Genomic DNA, 16784 nt, shown 5'->3' with positions numbered 1-16784 from the left:
TTCAAAATCGCAATTATGACGCTGCGCCTATGCCGTCTACATTCATTCCATCTATAGGTTCTGTCAAATTCAGCCGAGAAGTCCAAGCATGTACGAGAAAGGTTTGCTCTAGCTCCGGTCATAGACGGTGAGCCTGGCTCATACAGCCCGTGGCGACATCTTCACCATCAACGCGGGCTTCTCCCACAACAAGTACACTTTCTGGTTACTCCAGTCCGTCGACTCCTCGCAGAGATCCATGTCAAAATGCCACAGGACTAACGCCATCACCAATCGCATTTCGAAGTATGCCAAGCTAGGCGTTGTTAGACTCTAACGAAGTCCAGGTGGAAAGAAGGGAACATACTTTCGACCGATGCAGTTCCGCGGACCAACCTGGAATGGCTGGAATGCGTTTTTCTTGTCATTCGCGAACTGGGGGTCCTCACCGAGCCATCGCTCGGGGAGGTACTCGTCCGGTCGGGTGAAGTTTCGCGGAGAATGGAACGTTCCCCAGTGGGTCATGCGGACAATTGTCTAACGCAGTCAGCATGGGGCTGCTAGGATCGCTATCATCAACTTACATTTGGAGGGACCAGTTGATCTAGAATCATCTCCACATTTGAGGTTGTGTTGCGGGGAAACGCGTCCGGGATGGGAGGGTATATCCGCAGTGCCTCATTCAGACACGCCAGCAGATAGGGCAGTTTGTTGATGTTTACAAAGGAGATGTCCTCTGGCGATGCGAAAGCGGACCGCACCTCTTTGACAACTCTCTCCAATTTATCCGGGTTCTTGAGCAGAAGAAAAGTGACGCCCGATAAGGCAGTAGCGGTGGTTTCGCTGCCGGCGATAATGATCGACTCTACCGTGGCCTGGTATTCTTGCGGTGTGACACCGCTATCCGGTTTCAACATACTCGCGCTGAGATCGTATGGTGCGTCTTTGATACTTTTGCGGAGTGCGACCTTCGCCCGAGCCATTTCCTTCTGCTCCAGTCGGCGACGCTGCATCTCCTTGGGGATGAACTTTCGAATCAGGGGGGCGAGCCACGGCCAGAAATTGGACGATCGCATGAAGGCAGCCGAGCGTATAGCGTCGAAAATAAGTCCGACCCATGGGTGGTAACCGGTGCATTTCAGACAATCGAAGGGTTCGCCGAAGACGAGATGACCCATGATGTCGAAGGTGAAATACTACATTGATCCCCGTTGAGTAAATGCGCATACCACACACGGCACCAGCGGAGGGAAGATTAGCGATACTGACATTATACCAGCGCATCAAGTCAGCGACGCTTGCTTTCCCGTTCTGCTTCAAAGCACCGATCAAGAAATCGGCGTACGATCGAATAATAGCCTCCTGTTCTCTCATCGCGCGCTCCGAAAACCCAGGTGCCATCTGTTTGCGCAGGACGGCATGTCGATCACGCGATGCACTGACGATGCTACCAGGGCCGGAGCTCAGTGTCCCGTAGAATAGAGGATCTTTAGTAATCTCCGGCTTGCCCGGTCTCTGTCCATAGATCTGATTCCAACCGTCGGCGTGGGTGTACGATAGTTCGTCCGGCGCAATGCGAACCACCTCGCCGTACTTCAGGTGCAGGTGATGGATTGCCAGATGCAGGTCCCCGCGAATGAGATGGTAACAAAACCAGAGTCTCGTGGCGGCTGCAATCCGGGGCCCGGGGTACTTTGACAATGGGTGTAGATAGGCGCTGTAGACACAGGTTGCAAGAGAGGCGAAGGACACCTAGTGTGGCTTTGTTAACGCTCTACCCTGCAGTTTTATACCGATGTTCTTACTAGACCAAAAAACCCTGCGACGAATTTTAGAAGGCTAGGGTCGCCTGCCAGCGAGCCTAGGACGCCGAGACCACTCATATCGAGGTGACCAAATTTTTTTCTGTGGGGTCACGGCAACATTATCATCATGGGCGAGCCACTTTATATATGAAAGACCGCAAGGTGGTCCACACATGCTACCCCTAGCGACCTAGCTCTGTGGGAGGGAGGGATCGCATTAGTGCACTGTTAGTCTCTTGTCAAGGGCCAGCCACAGATGACCATTGGTGAGCGGGCCGTCGTACCATCACTACTTTCGTCGGAAATTCCGAGGTAGAGCCCTCCACCGCAGGATCTCCCTGCATGTGGCACAATTGAAGACAATATTGTCAACGTCAACATCGCCCACGCGGAGTATCTCGTCGTTTCGCAGCCGCTCCAATACCTTCGATTAGTCCTAGGGAAGGTCCTATAAATCAGGATTGTCCAGGTGACCAACTTCTCACCGTTGGTAATCCGTATTCACTGGGACATGTTCCAGGCCGGCAATTGTTGCACATCGCCTGCCGTTGATTTGAGCCCTCGAAGATTCTCCTCGTTTTCTAGATTTGTGCATCACGCAATATTCTCCGCTATACAACCTACAGTCTTTCGACTAACTCCGATCTTTTCCATGTCTAATTCAATAGGACACCACCATGGGGTTGCCTGAAGCGTCATGTTGAGCTGTACAAGCTGATTATGCATAGGCCCCAGCTGTGCGCCTTGAATGACGGAATGCTCCAGGCCGCGCCTTCTGGAAATACACTTGGCGGTCTATCATCTTCAGCAAGTTCGATTAAATCTACAGCGAGCCGGTCTGTTACTTCCAACAGACACTATAAATGATACGGCAATCTTGTATATCAATGACTTCAGGGCATATCAATATCGCAGGCTGACTAATTCTATTCCCAAACGGGAAATGACGGGAATTGCTTTTCCCGACCAATCACCATCAACGATTTTGTGGGAGCGGGTGAACTGTCCGTCTCACCCGCCGTATAGCTTATCAGCCCTAGGTATGCTCCTACATTATAAATAGCTGGTATTTCGTTCAATTGAATCATCGTACATCATCTCAAGCTTGTGGGATATATCTGAACAATGGCAATCTCGATTCAACCCCTGTGCCCATCTTTAGGATCCGACATTGACTTTGGTACCGTCATCAAGGGTGTCGACCTCGAGAACCTGACGGGTGTGTTGTCTTGACTATATACTGGGATGAGAAGCTAACAACACCGACAGACGATATATTCACCTTGATCCACCAGGAGCTCTACAGGAACCAAGTGGTAGTGATCAAGAATCAACATCATCTCACCCCGAAAGCCCAATATGAACTCACCAAGCGCTTCGACCCGTCCGCCTCACAGTACGGCCACGGCAAGACCGTCGACGCAAAGCGCAGCATCCTGCACCCAGACCTAAAGACAGTACCACACCAACCCCAGGTGCAGGTCATTGGACACGGCTTCGTCGAATCTTACGAAGGCCTTTCCAACATCCAGCTCAAACACCCCCACCACCGGACCTTCCACCGTGACCCCATCCCGATGGAAGAAGACCGCGACTATACGCGGTTTTACAGATGGCATATTGACGCGGCGCTGTACGACCTCCACCCGCCACACGTCACGACACTCCTCGCCGTACAGGTGCCTAAAGGCCGCCGACAAACACTGCGCTACGACGACGGATCCAACGAGACACTGGACGTGCCCCTAGGTACGACCGCCTTCGTCACGGGTGAGAAAATGTTCAGTCTTCTCTCCGATGAAGACAAGGAATTTGCCCTCACTAGCCGGGTTGAATACGCACCGCATCCGTATGTCTTCCCTCACCAATCCTTCAGGATAAACAAGTCTATCAACCAATACTAACCACGTCCATCCACAAAAGATACATCTGGATGAGCGGTGCGCGCTCCCTGCCCACAGGTCTCGGCCTCTACTCCGCCGATCTGGAGCTCCCCACCACCGACCTCCCACCCGTCGATCCCTCCAAGATCCAGATCCTACCCATGGTATGGAAAAACCCTGTGACAGGTAGACCCGCCCTACAGATCCACCCGAGCGCCGTGCTCAGGATCCACCGTGCAGACGGGACTATCATCGACGACTTGTCCCGCGTGCGGGACATCGTCTACAGGATGCAGAGGCCCGGTATTTCCCCTGCTCATGTGTATCCGCACGACTGGGAGGAGGGAGACCTAGTGTTGTTTCATAACCGAGGCGTGTTGCATTCTGTGGTGGGGGCTTTCGGGGATGACGAAGTGAGGTTATTCAGGCAGTGTAATTTGGCGGCTGGGGAGGGGCCTGTTGGGTATTGATGATTTTTTCGCTCGTTTCTTCCTTTCCTTCACTGTGCTTTTACGACTTTTTCGACACTTCGTTGTCCATTTGACCTTTTCTGAGCTTGTCTTCATGATTGATTGAAATACCGGTTGAATTTGGGAGGGTTGCCCTTCATTGCGTGGTGTTGATATAGACGGATATCCATAGATAGAATGAACTATAGAAGAGACGATACCTACATTATTCTCATTGAATCTCTCTGTTATCTATGTTATATAGAGATCTCTTTCTCGATATATAGAGAAAAAAAAGCAGTCATGTGGGCAGATTAAGCAGGTCCAATTCTATTGTTTATGTGCGTTTTGTATGTCTCACGGACACCCTCAATGAGCAAGTTCCTACCCGCCGTTAGCCGAATTCCACGTGAAAAAAAGAGAGACATACACTGGCAAGCTTGCTATTCGCGCGGATTCGTGGGCCAAAGAACACCAGGACCCATGGTACGAGGGTAAGAGCGGCTCCCTGGGATGATTAGCATTGTTTAGCTTTTACTTGGAAAAGTCGAACAAGGAAAGGCTTACAATTCCACCAAGCAAGCTCGATGCCCCAGGATACCCGAGATTAGTGAACATGGCGTTTGTGACGAGAGGGAAGATACCACCGAGAAGATTTCGACCTGTCAAATCATTAGCCACTCATCCCCATTTTTCGAAATGTAAAGGGATCACTGGTGGAAGACGCACAGCATGACTGGGCCGCGATGGCAGAGCTCGCGTAGCGGTGATATGTATCAGCCAGGTAATTGAATACCGCCAGATAGACGGCAAAAATGCCCATAGTGGCGCATCCGATCGCGATGGAGGGCACGATCCAATGCACGGATGGAAACGACGTCCACCCGAACCAGAACAGTCCAGCGGGCATCAGGACAGCCTCGATGCAGACGAAGTACAGTCGACGTTCGGGGGTGTTGGGCAAGGAAATATACTTGGCAACGACGCTATCTTGATAGATACTGATCACGGTGATGAGGATAACGCCGACGCACATCGCTGTACGGGTCAGTTTTCGGTCAGGGAAAGAAATTCAGCAGACATACAGGTAAACACGGCACCCGTTTGCTCGATGTTGAACCCGTAGTTGGTGCTAAAGACCAGGGGAATAGAGCTGAATTGCAGGTACAGCACCGCCCAGCTAAAGGCCACCCATAGTGAGAAGAAAAAGACCACCGGTTCGGTGATCAGCATTCCTGCGTAGGCTGTTAGCGAACCGTACCCCGTGGGAGGACTAGTTAAGTGACATACGGAAAGGGCGGTAGCATGAAATGCTGATCATCTGGCCCAGGGACGCCCGTTGCTCATCACTCTTGACCTTCCACCGGATGCGCCGAATCTTGCCCTGACCCTTGTCTGTTATGCCTTCATCTTGATCAGGCATAATAACACCCACGTGTCCCGCATTTTCCAGCGCTTCGTAGTAAATATTCAGGGTTTTAGCTTTGCGGCTAAGCAGCACGCTACCACGCGTCTCACTGAAGAAGAAGTAGATAATCACCACAAAGACCGCCGACACGATTGCATGCGAGTAGTACACCCAGCGCCAGCTAGTGTGATGGACCACAATGCTGGACAGCAAGGGCGCTAGTCCGGTGCCCAAGAGAGCACCCCCGGAGAACAGCGCCATAGGAGTGTTGCGGTCCTCGGCGTGATAGATGTCACTGATTACACCGCCAACCATGGTCGAGAAGGTAGCTGCAACGGTTAGCTAGGTCGTCTTCAACCACCGGAAGGGACACGTACATCCACCAACACCCTGAAAGAACCGCGCGACGAGCAGACCCGCAAAGTGATGAGTCCCGCCGCAGGCGATGATGCACGCTAATAGCCATCAGCACGAGCCATGATCCAGCTAGTCAGACGAATTTCATCAGATCGGATAACGCACCCGTAAAAAGAATCCCGCTGGCGATAAAAATCGGCCGTCGTCCGTTGATCTCCGAAAAAGGCGCCAAGACCATGGGCGCCAACGCAAATCCGATGCAAAAGATCGTTATCCCCAGATTATACACGACCGGCGTGATCCCCCACTCAGTCGTCAGTTCGTGGGACGCCGGGCTGATTTCACCGGCCGCGTACCCAGCCAATGCAGTCACGGCGCACGAAATCAACGTCATTAGGGTTTTGCGCCATTTGGGCCACAGGAAGGGGGAAGTGTATTTTTTGAGGTCTGGAGGTTCTGGCGCGGCCAGTTGGCCCGGGCCCGGCGGCAATGTGATGAGAGGTGTTGGGAGGGGTGTCTCCATCTCGAGGTAGAGGTATGCGATTTCCTGCGGGGTGTTGCTGTATTGCTTTTCCGTCGTGTTCGGGCACTGGGCCATGGGGACCTGGATGGTCTCCGTAGAGCCATGGTCGCTCGTATGGGTTCCTGTCTCGTCCGATCCCATCTTCGCGCTTGTCTGTCCGTCTCGAAAATTCAATCAAACGACCAGTAAGGAAGGGATGCAGGTTGGTTTTATGCCCATCTAGATCCTGATTAGTGACAAAGCTTTTCGGCACTAGTGCCGGTGAGTGGGGAGTCGGAGAAATCGGAGATGTCGGAGAACTCTGCGATATTCGTTATGTGGACTTTTACTTTTGAAGCCCAAGTATGCAGTTAGTAGTATACCGCGTTGTATGCCCTAAGAGGGAGACATTATCCCGACGCCAAGTACCCACCAACCCAGTACCATGACTCACTCCGTACTTCTCCAATCGACCACTACATAGATGAGAGATACAGATTAACCCCCCCCTGAGTCATTCACCAAGAGAAACCATTCAAGCTTAAAGGGGTGGGGAGTGGGGACACGCGGTCCCACCCGTCCGGACGGAAAGCGCATTTTCATGTGTTGCTGGCCAAGGTTCATGTTTTCATAGCCCGTCTTCTCCAAATTGGAGAAGTCCGCGCCCTATGGCAACACAAGTGGGGAAAAGCGGACCCAATCAGTGTGCGCACGGTGGATTCATTATGATTACATCTACTATAAATCGGTAATCAACAAATGCCTCCTAAAATTTCGAGATAGTGAACATCATACATGATCCCTTGGCAACGGTTGCCCACTAGATCTGAATAGCCTTGACGATTGGGTTCTTACAACAGACGTCCTGTCAACTCTTTTATTGGCACAATCTTGGAGAAGCTCAGTAGTTAAGAAGATAGGCATGGGACCCACTTTTCGGAGATACCATCTAATTGCTGCCTCAGGCGTTAATCAGTGCGACTCCTGATATGGGGGATTTCCATGGGGTTGAAATTGTCAAATTGGTGAGGGCTCTAAACAGATACCCTTGCGAATGCATTGGAAACATTTGAAGTCTTCTAAACTATATATGAGTGGCATTGGGTTTGCAGAAAAAGAGACAAAAGAGTACATGTGCGTAGAAATAGGTGTACATATAATGGCAGGCATGGGATAAAAAAAGATCTTTTCAGTCGTATATCTGGACGTTTTCAGGCTCATTTGACATCTGTGACCTGACCTTGACCTGATGACGCGATAAAACGGCAGTTTCATATACAAACCATCTGGTAGTGGGATAATAACTAGGTTTCGGACCGGTTGCTGTTTGACTATCCCACCACGCACAATAGAAGAGCCTAGAACCTTTAATACCTTGGACAGGAACTCATGGTACTTTAGAGTTTTGTGTCTGGTCAGATGGTTGAAAGGTTTTTCAATAACTTCAAAATCACGAAATCTGCAGTAGCGTCCGTAAGGACGCAGGATCAGAGGGCGTGATGTTCCGACGACAGGCAAGACTACTGCCAATGGTTAGTCCTGAGTGTTGGGAGCATCGCTAGGAATGTCACTAGAAAATTGGATTCAGGTCTTGCTGAGAGCAGATGGACCTGCCGCTACCATGTCATCCCGGATAGCAAAATCAATAAAAAAAATGTGTCCTTGGTCCCCGAGCACTTAGCGGAAGCCATGGTGATGATACTTTTGCGCTATATCGAGGGAATTAATCCGCACCTACCAAGGTTCCCACAATTACTATCATCCTCATCATTTGGACGGCAATGTTGTGTAGATGACGTCGTGCTACCAGGTAAGCAAAAGATACCAGCGTGCGTAAGCAACCAAAGTTATAATTGACAGACGCAAATTCCATGTCATTCTATCATCATCAGGCAGAGATTTTCTCCCTGAATCTTAGCCGCCATGCTCTTCTTTGGCTCTCTACTCTGGCATCCACCCTGGTCAACTGAGCCAGCAGTCCTACCTACTCAAATTGACCTCGAAGGAACCGTTTCAATATCAGATCGTTGTGAGGAAACCGAACACTGCGAATAATCAACATGAAGCGTTCCCACCTGCTGGTTCTGGTCGTTGTGGGATCAGCAGCTGGCATTCCCTTATGGTCTTCCAGGGCCAAGAGCTCCGTGGGAGACATTACGAACAGGTTCCTTGCAGTCGATTTCACTGGTTCTGCGCCTGTCACTTCTGTACTAGCTATCACCGAACTCAGCGGTTCTGTCACTGAACTGCCTTCCTCCACTGGTGTTGCGTCGATTCCTGCTGATTATCATCATATCAAGAGAGACCCCCTGTCGAGGGTCATGTTGTTGAGAATGTAGGCAAGCCGACCTCCTCGTCTTCCCAGTCTTCTGAAATGTCTACCGTGACGTCCACGGAGAGTAAAACGACCGCGGAGCCAACAGAGACATCGACAAAGACGACTGGAAAGACCTCGACAACCTCTGGAGGGTTGACCGTGACATCTACCGATGGTACAACAACCGTAGAGCCGACAGAGACATCGACAAAGACGACTGGAGGATCGACCGTGAAGTCTACCGATGGTACTACAACTGTGGAGCCAACGGAGACATCGACTGTAACGACTTCAAAGACCACTGGAGACACAACTGTGACATCCACCCATGGTACTACAATTGTTGCTCCAACGGAGACTACTACCAGGACAACTGAAACGACTTCGAGGACATCTGGAGGTTCGACTGTGACATCCACTGATAGCACTACAACTGATACGCCAACGGGTAGCTCCACCAAGACGACTGGAACGTCTTCAAAGACCACCGAACACTTGACTGTGACGTCCACCCCTAGTACTGCAACTGTTGAGCCGACAGGAAGTTCGATCAAGACTTCCATGCCAACCTCGTCATCTACCACATCGACCAGGCCTACTGACGATCCAACTAGTCCTCCGACAGAGCCTCCTGTTCCGACAAAGCATCCTACTTCCACAGAGAGCACTATCCCGATAGTGACTCCAATCCCAACTCGGAGTCCTACCCCGACAGAGAGTCCTATTCCAACCCAGATCCCTACCCAAACGTCTGTCCCGACAAGAACTACCTCAGGGACAGAGTCGGGCTCGAGTCCAAATATACCGACACAGAATCCGACTAGGCATTCAACTGAGTCTTTGCCCCCGACTTCGTCTTCTACGAAAATAACGTCTAGCACGTCTCCTGGCAGTCCAACGATTCCAACCTGGGACCCCACTAGTAGCCCTAGCACAAGAACTGTCCCAGCACCAACTCCTACCAGCAACCCTTCTACCACAATGACTCCTACAGAGACACCGTCTAGCACGACGTCTTCTAGTAGTTCCGCTATATCATCCCAGGATCCCACCAGCAGCCCGACCACGAGTACCACCCCAACGACAATCCCTACCAGCGGTCCCTCGGGCACAACAACGCCGACAACATCGTTTATACCTACGCACTCACCTACAAGTCGTCCTAGTGTGAGTATTCCCGACACGAGCACTGTACCAATACCAATCACAGTGCCTTCTAGCACGCCTTCAAGGACAGTGTCTCCAACAACGCTTACTAGTCCAACCCAGGATCCCACCAGTCGATCCAGTGTTGGTAGATCTAGCACTTTCAGCACGAGCACTGTGCCGATAACAGTGCCTTCCAGCACGTCTTCCGGACCAGTTTCTACCACAAGATCTGCTACTCCTACCCAGGACCCTACCAGTCGTCCTAGTTCGAGTAGTCCTGGCACGAGCACTATTCCAACAACAGTGCCTTCTAGCTCACCTTCAGGAACAGTGTCTCCGACCACATCCACAAGTCCAAGCGCGCCTACTAGTCCAACTACGTCCGCTAGCCCCACCCAAGATCCCACCAGTCGCCCCAGCGCGAGTAATCCTGGCACGAGCATGGTACCGACAACAGCGCCTTCTAGCAGCACGTCTATAGGAACAGTGCCCACGACTACGTCCGTTTCTCCCACGTCGAGCTCGCCCGGAACTGTGTCGCCAACCACGTCTGCAACTCCTACTCAGGATCCTACCAGCCGTTCTAGTTCAAGTATTCCTAGTACTAGCACTGTACGGGCAACAGGGCCTTCTAGCAGCACGCCTTCAGGAATAGCGTCTCCAACTACATCTACTGCTTCTAGCCAGGATCCCACCAGTCGTCCGAGCAGCCCTAGTACGAGTTCCGTACAGATACCAGTGCCTTCTAGCAGCACGCCTACCGAAACTGTGTCCCCACCTACATCTGCTACTCCGACTCAGAGTACCACTAGAACCGTGTCTCCTACATCTATTATGCCTACTCAGGATCCCACCAGTCGCCCTAGCACGACGCTAACAACGATCCCTTCTCGGAGCTCCCCTGCAACTGCGTCTCCTACAAGCCCGGTAATTCCAACTAAGCTTCCTACCAGCAGTGGAAGTACTCCTGGTACGAGTACGGTGACAATAACCGTGCCTTCTAGCTCTTCTTCTGGAACAGTGTCTCCAACTACCTCTGCTAGCCCGACTCTGGACCCCACCAGCCGCCCTAGCATGAGCGTCACGCCGACGACAGTCTCCTCTCAGAGTTCACCTGAGACTGTGTCTCCAAGTACGTCTGCTACTCCCATACTGGACCCCACAAGTCGTCCCAGCATGAGTGTCACGCCAACGACAGTCCCTTCTCCGAGCTCCCCTGAAACAGTGTCTCCTACAAGCCCTGTGATTCCAACGAAGCTCCCTACTAGTCATCCTGGCATAAGCACCCCATCAACAATTATTACTTCTAGTACACTTTCTTCAACCACTGCACTTCCCACTGAGGACCCTACCAGGTCGCCGCCAGAAACCGGTTCTTCTACGCGCGTGCCCCCCGTTAGTCCGACCAGTACTGTTTTGTCTACTCCTATAGGCACCACGGAGCCAACCACCGGGTCCGCGAGCAAGACTCGGAGGACTGGCGTGGATCCAACCAGGATTCCGAGCAGCACCCCGACTCCTAGCACTGGCGTGGACCCCACCCCGAGCGAGACGTCGAGCACTGGCGTAGACCCGACCAGAGCCCCAACGAGCGCCTCAACTCCCAGCACCGGCGTAGATCCGACCAGGGTTCCAACGAGCGCCCCGACTGTCACTAGAACGCCGAGTACCGGCGTGGACGCGACTAGAGTCCCAACGAGCGCCTCAACTCCCAGCACCGGCGTGGATCCGACCAGGATTCCAACGAGCACTCCAGTCCCAAGCAAGACATCGAGTACCGGCGTGGATCCGACAAGAGTTCCAACAAGTGCTACAACCCCCAGCACTAGGGTGGATCCATCGAGAGCTCCCACGAGCGGCCCGACTCCAAGCAGGACGTCGAGCACTGGAGTATATCCGACCGGGATTCCAACGAGCACACCTACTCCTAGCACTGGCGTGGATCCGACCAGGATCCCAACGAGCACCCCGACCCCGAGCAAGACATTAAGCACTGGCGTGGACCCAACAAGAGTTCCAACGAGCGGTCCGAGTCCCAGCAGGACCCCCAGCACCGGCGTGGATCCTACGAGAATCCCAAGCAGCACTCCGACCCCAAGTAGTATCCCGCCTCCGAGCAGGACGCCTAGCTCTAGCATGAGTCCGACGAAACTTCCCACCAGCACTCCAATCCCCACCATTACACTTCCGCCATCGACCACGATCACAGAAACAGTAACCGAGACAAGGACTACTTGGATCCCTAGACCGACTGAACCTGGCGGGGATGAACCGGATGAGCCGGAGGACCCCCCGGGCAAAAAGTGCTACTGGACCAAGGTCTGCCCCGAGCCCATTTATACCATCATGGCATAATGGACGTAGTTAGATCGAGAGGGAAGTTGGTGGAAGTGATAAGGCATTCGACTCGGCAGGTTATTGGAGGAAATGGGACAACCCGATAAACGCAGTGCCTAATTCGTATTCCTTCCTCTCTGTCGCTCCTTCTTTTGCTTTGTTATGTTTCTGCTATTCATGTTATCCAGATGGTCTATCTAAATTGTCAATCCAAAAGTTTGTTGCTTCAGGGCGATCAGTAGAGGATCAGTAGTTGTCGCGCGGGTCAGAATTAATGCATTTTCAGGGCTCGGCGGTAAATGTGCCCGGCTCAATTGCCGAGATATGGGGTGATTTGTCATCCCGCCAATTTAAGTTGCCGGGATCGGCCCGATCTGGATCTCCAACTCTGAAACAATAATTGAAACGAGAGAAACAACGACTATCCCACACATGTCTCATTCTTTTGTTTTGATTGTATATTTGAAGACATCGTCATGGTTAATGTGACCAGCTCGAGGCCCTACCAGTGCCAACGATGTCTGCGCGCCTTTGCTCGCCTGGAGCACCTACAGCGCCATGATCGGTCACGTATGTGCCAAGGAGATGTAAACAACGAAAGTTGCGGGACTATATTACTAACCTAGGTAGACACCAAGGAGAAACCATTTGTCTGTGGTAGATGTTCGAAATCATTCACCAGAAAGTGTGTAATTCTCCCTGTGTTCAGAGAAAACCAATTTGCTAAGGGAAACCAGGGATCTCTTGAGCCGTCATGAGCGCCTGGCTCACAGCCTCCCGGCTAGGATATCATCCTCGCCAGCCTCGCCCAATGGAGTGGCGCATGGCTTGAGCATACCGGCATTGGCTGTTACGGAAAACTCCGTCTCCATGGCGCCTCTACAAGATCAGGCTGTCCCGTCCCAGGCACAAGTGACGGACGCGTTGTCCGACTTGGGACCCACAGAATCCAGCATGGCGGAGTCCACAGGCGACTACAGCTCCACCATGATGTACGGTGACGGAGATGACTTCACTTCATTTTTTGATAGCATTCCTCTTCCGAGCCACCCATATTCGCCCACCTACCAGCCGTTGCCGGTGTTTCTTCCACTGCCTTTCGATTCATGCCCGACTTATGATCAACCGACCGAGACGCAGCCCGGGGAGGAGAGTGCGTCCACCCCCGCAAGATCCATTCTACCACAGCATGGATATCACCTGCTGTCGCCCCAAGCAGAGGAAGCACACGGGCCGTACAAGGCCCGCCAACCGAGGCGTTCTATATCGGTCACGACGCAGTGTCGGGGCCGCATTGTCGGATATTTGGCCGATTACTCGAATGTGCTATCTGAGCCGCGTCTACCATCACGGCACGCTCTGTCCCGCTGTTTGACTGGTTATCTCATGGGCTTCCAGGATCATTACCCCTTCATGCACATCCCAACGCTGAGCGTGGAGTCGCTGTCACTGCAATTATTTCTGTCTATGGCTGCCCTCGGCGCACGGTACATTCGAGAGCCGGAGACGAGTCTGAACCTATATCAAATAGCCAAGCCGGTTATACTGGAGCACATCCGCCGTAAATGGCAGTCCGCCACCCTCACCGGGTGTAACGATAGGAAGACGAGTCCTACGCGTGTAGACCAAGATCTCCTGGAAACAATACAGGCATTGTTGCTTATAACATCGGTGTCGCTCTGGTTCCAACAGGACCCACCCCATCATGAAGCCCTGTACATTCGCAGTTACATGGAGACACTGTTGCGTCAAGGCGGACTGAACGAATTGCCCGTCCAGGATGGGTCATGGGAAAGCTGGGTCAGGAGCGAGGGCGTAAAGCGCACCAAACTCATTGTTCACTGCTTCTTTAACCTGTTCACCATTGTCTTCGACCTTCCGCCTATGATTCTTACCGAGGAGATCACCCTCGATCTACCCTGCACCGAACGAGAATGGGAAGCCCCGACGGGGAGCGAATGGACTAAGGAGCGTAGACAATGTGCGCAGGAACCGATGTTGCAAGACGCGCTGTCGTCGCTCTTCGCACAGGGCCCAGGCATACACGGGCGCCTAGAAAGCTTTTCCTCCCTAGGGGGATATGTCCTCATACACGCTATTCTCCAAAATATCTGGCTCATACAAAAAACATGCCGGATGACCCCCTACAAGAGCAGTGCACTCTCCCCAGCCGAGATCGTACCACTGGAGCAGGCTCTCGAGCGGTGGTGCCAGTGCTGGGAACGCAACCAGGAGGCCTCTACGGACCCGTTCAATCCATACGGACCACTGTCCTTCACGTCGACCGCTCTCCTCCGCCTCGCATATATCCGCCTCAACGCCGATTTCAGTTCCGCCCGACGTCTCCAGACCTGGGATCCGGATGAGATTGCTCGATCTCTGAAAGAGAACCTGTCAGTCCACCGCAGTGACCGTCTCACCCGAGCAGCCCTTCACTGCGCCCACGCGCTCAGTACCCCCATCAAGCTGGGGATCAACTTCGTCGCGCAGACACAAGTCGTGTCCTGGTCCAACCAGTATGCTCTATGCTCGCTTGAGTGTGCCGTCTTGCTCGCTAAATGGCTTGAGACCGTAGCCACCGTTCTAGACCCACAACCCCCGCTGACGGAGCAGGAAAGCAGCGTTCTGGAGTTCGTCATTGATATGGTTATGGAGGCGCAGCATGGGGTGTCGCGCGAGTGGTTGCTCGCCAACAATACGCGACTCGGCGCGATGGTGACCCGGCTGTGGGCGCGCCTGTTCACGGCGGACTACATATGGGAGTTAGTCAATCTAATTGGGCGGTCATTGAATCGGTATGCAGAGCTGTTGGAGAAGGAAAGATCATAGATCAGACTTGGAGATTGAGCTTGTCAGGCACGACCGTGTGTACGTCGGGCCAGCTAGTCGTTAGCCCTCTTTCCCTTGAGTACCTAGTGGACCTTGGGTATAACTCTAATTGACCAGCTTTGCCCGAGGTGTATAGGATTCAGGGCTTCTCAATCCCCTTGATGGCCTTTGCCCGTCACGTCCTGAACGATTGCAAACTTCTCTGCCGGGCGATGCAGTCATGTCGAGAACGTTCGGAGTACTGATCGTCCACGACAGGGGTCTTCCCTCGCGTCACGGTTCAACATTACTCGGCGTACAGGATTCGAGAGCAATCGGTGGCCCTCAAACGCAGAGACCATCTGCTCGGCGCGTGACCAGGGCGTGTGGGCCTGTGCTGCTACCAAAGTGAAATGCTGTGATGAACAATCATGTCGCAGATGTTTAAAGCAGGGACTACCTTGTCAACACAGGGATTGCGATGGAACAGTTTCCATGAGAGTGGATCTCTACCGGGTGCGACGCGGGCTCAGACAGGCGATTATGCAACAATGGCGCGTCTTGAAGATACGAGCACTGTCCTGGCGACAACTCTCCGGTCTGATGTCGATCAGTACATAATCGGCTCCCCGGATACACCACACATGCAAAGCTACCCTGTAGATTTATTCAACTACATACTATACCAGCCCTTTCAACCAGACAAGGATCGGGCTATCATTGTTGGCGGAGGACACATAACGAACAGCGCTCAAGGGGTTGCGGAACCACTGTGTGACAGCGCACCAAAGCAAATTCCGACTACCCGGAATTTTAGACAGACTATGTAAACCATGGCACGCTATTTCTTTGCATGATGGACAAAATATCCGGTCGGTGGTTTGATAACCAAAGTCGCGACTGAGTCCATCCAGCTTGACAACGGCCGCAAATATCCCTGCGAATTGGAGCTCTACTAGGCAGTTTTTCTACTCCTGGAACTGGAGCTTTGGCACAACGAAGACGAACCTTTTCGTCGCGCTGGGCGATTGGCCAATAGAATACCAATTTTTAGATGTCTATCATCCGACCAACTGCGTATGTATGTTGACAGAAGCTACAGTATCTACGGCGACAAGCCAGGGAAACGCGATCGGATATCTGATGCTGTCAGTCTACGATACATGGTTCTATCCCGGGGTCATCAATTGCCGCAAAACATTGCCAGCTTGCACACGCAGCCGCGGAATGGGTGGTCGTACATGGGAGGCTACAGAACTTGTGGCTTGATTTTAATCTCGACTACTATGCCGGGATTCAGGTTCCTAAATGCGCGAATCCTGCACTCCAGAAGGCTATTATTACAAACTATTGCACCGAATATAAGATTACTCACACAGCGCAAATGTGTGATGATATTTGTCGTAGCCGAGTGGTATCCCGTTTTCACTGAAACGGTGTACTAGACAGCCCGCCAACCCTAGGGTCACCTCCCGGGGGATATTGCCGGTTACATCGACGCCACTGAGATGCGCTACTAGACATACGCATCAGGCCAAGCCCTCTCAAAATGCTGAAGGGCGTTTGGTGCGGTTGTTGGTATGCCCCGTTCCCCGTTCCTCGTTCTCACGTATGCCAACTGTCGGGACTCGCGTTGGTCAATCTAGACCAACCCATGATGTACGAGGTTCGAGGTGGCACTGAAGAAATAACCATCGCGCCCCGCGGTGACCACACTATGGGATTTCGCGGAGCATGCCCCTCCGGGCCCTGATTGAGGAGACATGTCCACCGGTCCGATGTTATGTTGT

At 52.5% G+C, this 16784-nt stretch overlaps 5 protein-coding genes across 5 annotated transcripts; 3 read left to right on the top strand and 2 right to left on the bottom strand.

The window, feature by feature from the left end:
* Positions 1 to 138: 138 nt before the first annotated feature.
* On the bottom strand, positions 139 to 1862 carry P168DRAFT_324354 (cytochrome P450; the record flags this gene model as incomplete). The annotated part of the gene is made up of 5 exons (XM_024840827.1): positions 139 to 295; positions 347 to 516; positions 564 to 1175; positions 1249 to 1731; positions 1785 to 1862. 5 exons carry the CDS (start codon positions 1860 to 1862, stop codon positions 139 to 141), a joined length of 1500 nt encoding a protein of 499 aa, XP_024697982.1.
* Positions 1863 to 2909: 1047 nt separating this feature from the next.
* Positions 2910 to 4137, top strand: P168DRAFT_263766 (TauD/TfdA family dioxygenase; the record flags this gene model as incomplete). Its single annotated transcript, XM_024834820.1, has 3 exons — positions 2910 to 3003; positions 3054 to 3633; positions 3708 to 4137. 3 exons carry the CDS (start codon positions 2910 to 2912, stop codon positions 4135 to 4137), a joined length of 1104 nt encoding a protein of 367 aa, XP_024697981.1.
* A 200-nt stretch (positions 4138 to 4337) lies between these two features.
* On the bottom strand, positions 4338 to 6508 carry P168DRAFT_294961 (MFS transporter; the record flags this gene model as incomplete). The annotated part of the gene is made up of 9 exons (XM_024837997.1): positions 4338 to 4361; positions 4547 to 4624; positions 4684 to 4778; positions 4846 to 5154; positions 5202 to 5351; positions 5407 to 5853; positions 5902 to 5979; positions 6047 to 6441; positions 6486 to 6508. 9 exons carry the CDS (start codon positions 6506 to 6508, stop codon positions 4338 to 4340), a joined length of 1599 nt encoding a protein of 532 aa, XP_024697980.1.
* A 1935-nt stretch (positions 6509 to 8443) lies between these two features.
* Positions 8444 to 12204, top strand: P168DRAFT_278874 (uncharacterized protein; the record flags this gene model as incomplete). Its single annotated transcript, XM_024835729.1, has 2 exons — positions 8444 to 8701; positions 8749 to 12204. 2 exons carry the CDS (start codon positions 8444 to 8446, stop codon positions 12202 to 12204), a joined length of 3714 nt encoding a protein of 1237 aa, XP_024697979.1.
* Positions 12205 to 12662: 458 nt separating this feature from the next.
* P168DRAFT_229465 (C2H2-type zinc finger protein) lies at positions 12663 to 15015 on the top strand (the record flags this gene model as incomplete). Its single annotated transcript, XM_024833186.1, has 3 exons — positions 12663 to 12756; positions 12817 to 12871; positions 12924 to 15015. The coding sequence occupies 3 exons, from the start codon at positions 12663 to 12665 to the stop codon at positions 15013 to 15015; spliced, it is 2241 nt and encodes a 746-aa protein (XP_024697978.1).
* Positions 15016 to 16784: the final 1769 nt, after the last annotated feature.

The sequence above is a fragment of the Aspergillus campestris genome (genome assembly GCF_002847485.1).
Source record: "Aspergillus campestris IBT 28561 chromosome Unknown P168scaffold_1, whole genome shotgun sequence".
Taxonomy (NCBI): domain Eukaryota; kingdom Fungi; phylum Ascomycota; class Eurotiomycetes; order Eurotiales; family Aspergillaceae; genus Aspergillus; species Aspergillus campestris.
This window is presented reverse-complemented; position numbering and strand designations above follow the sequence as displayed.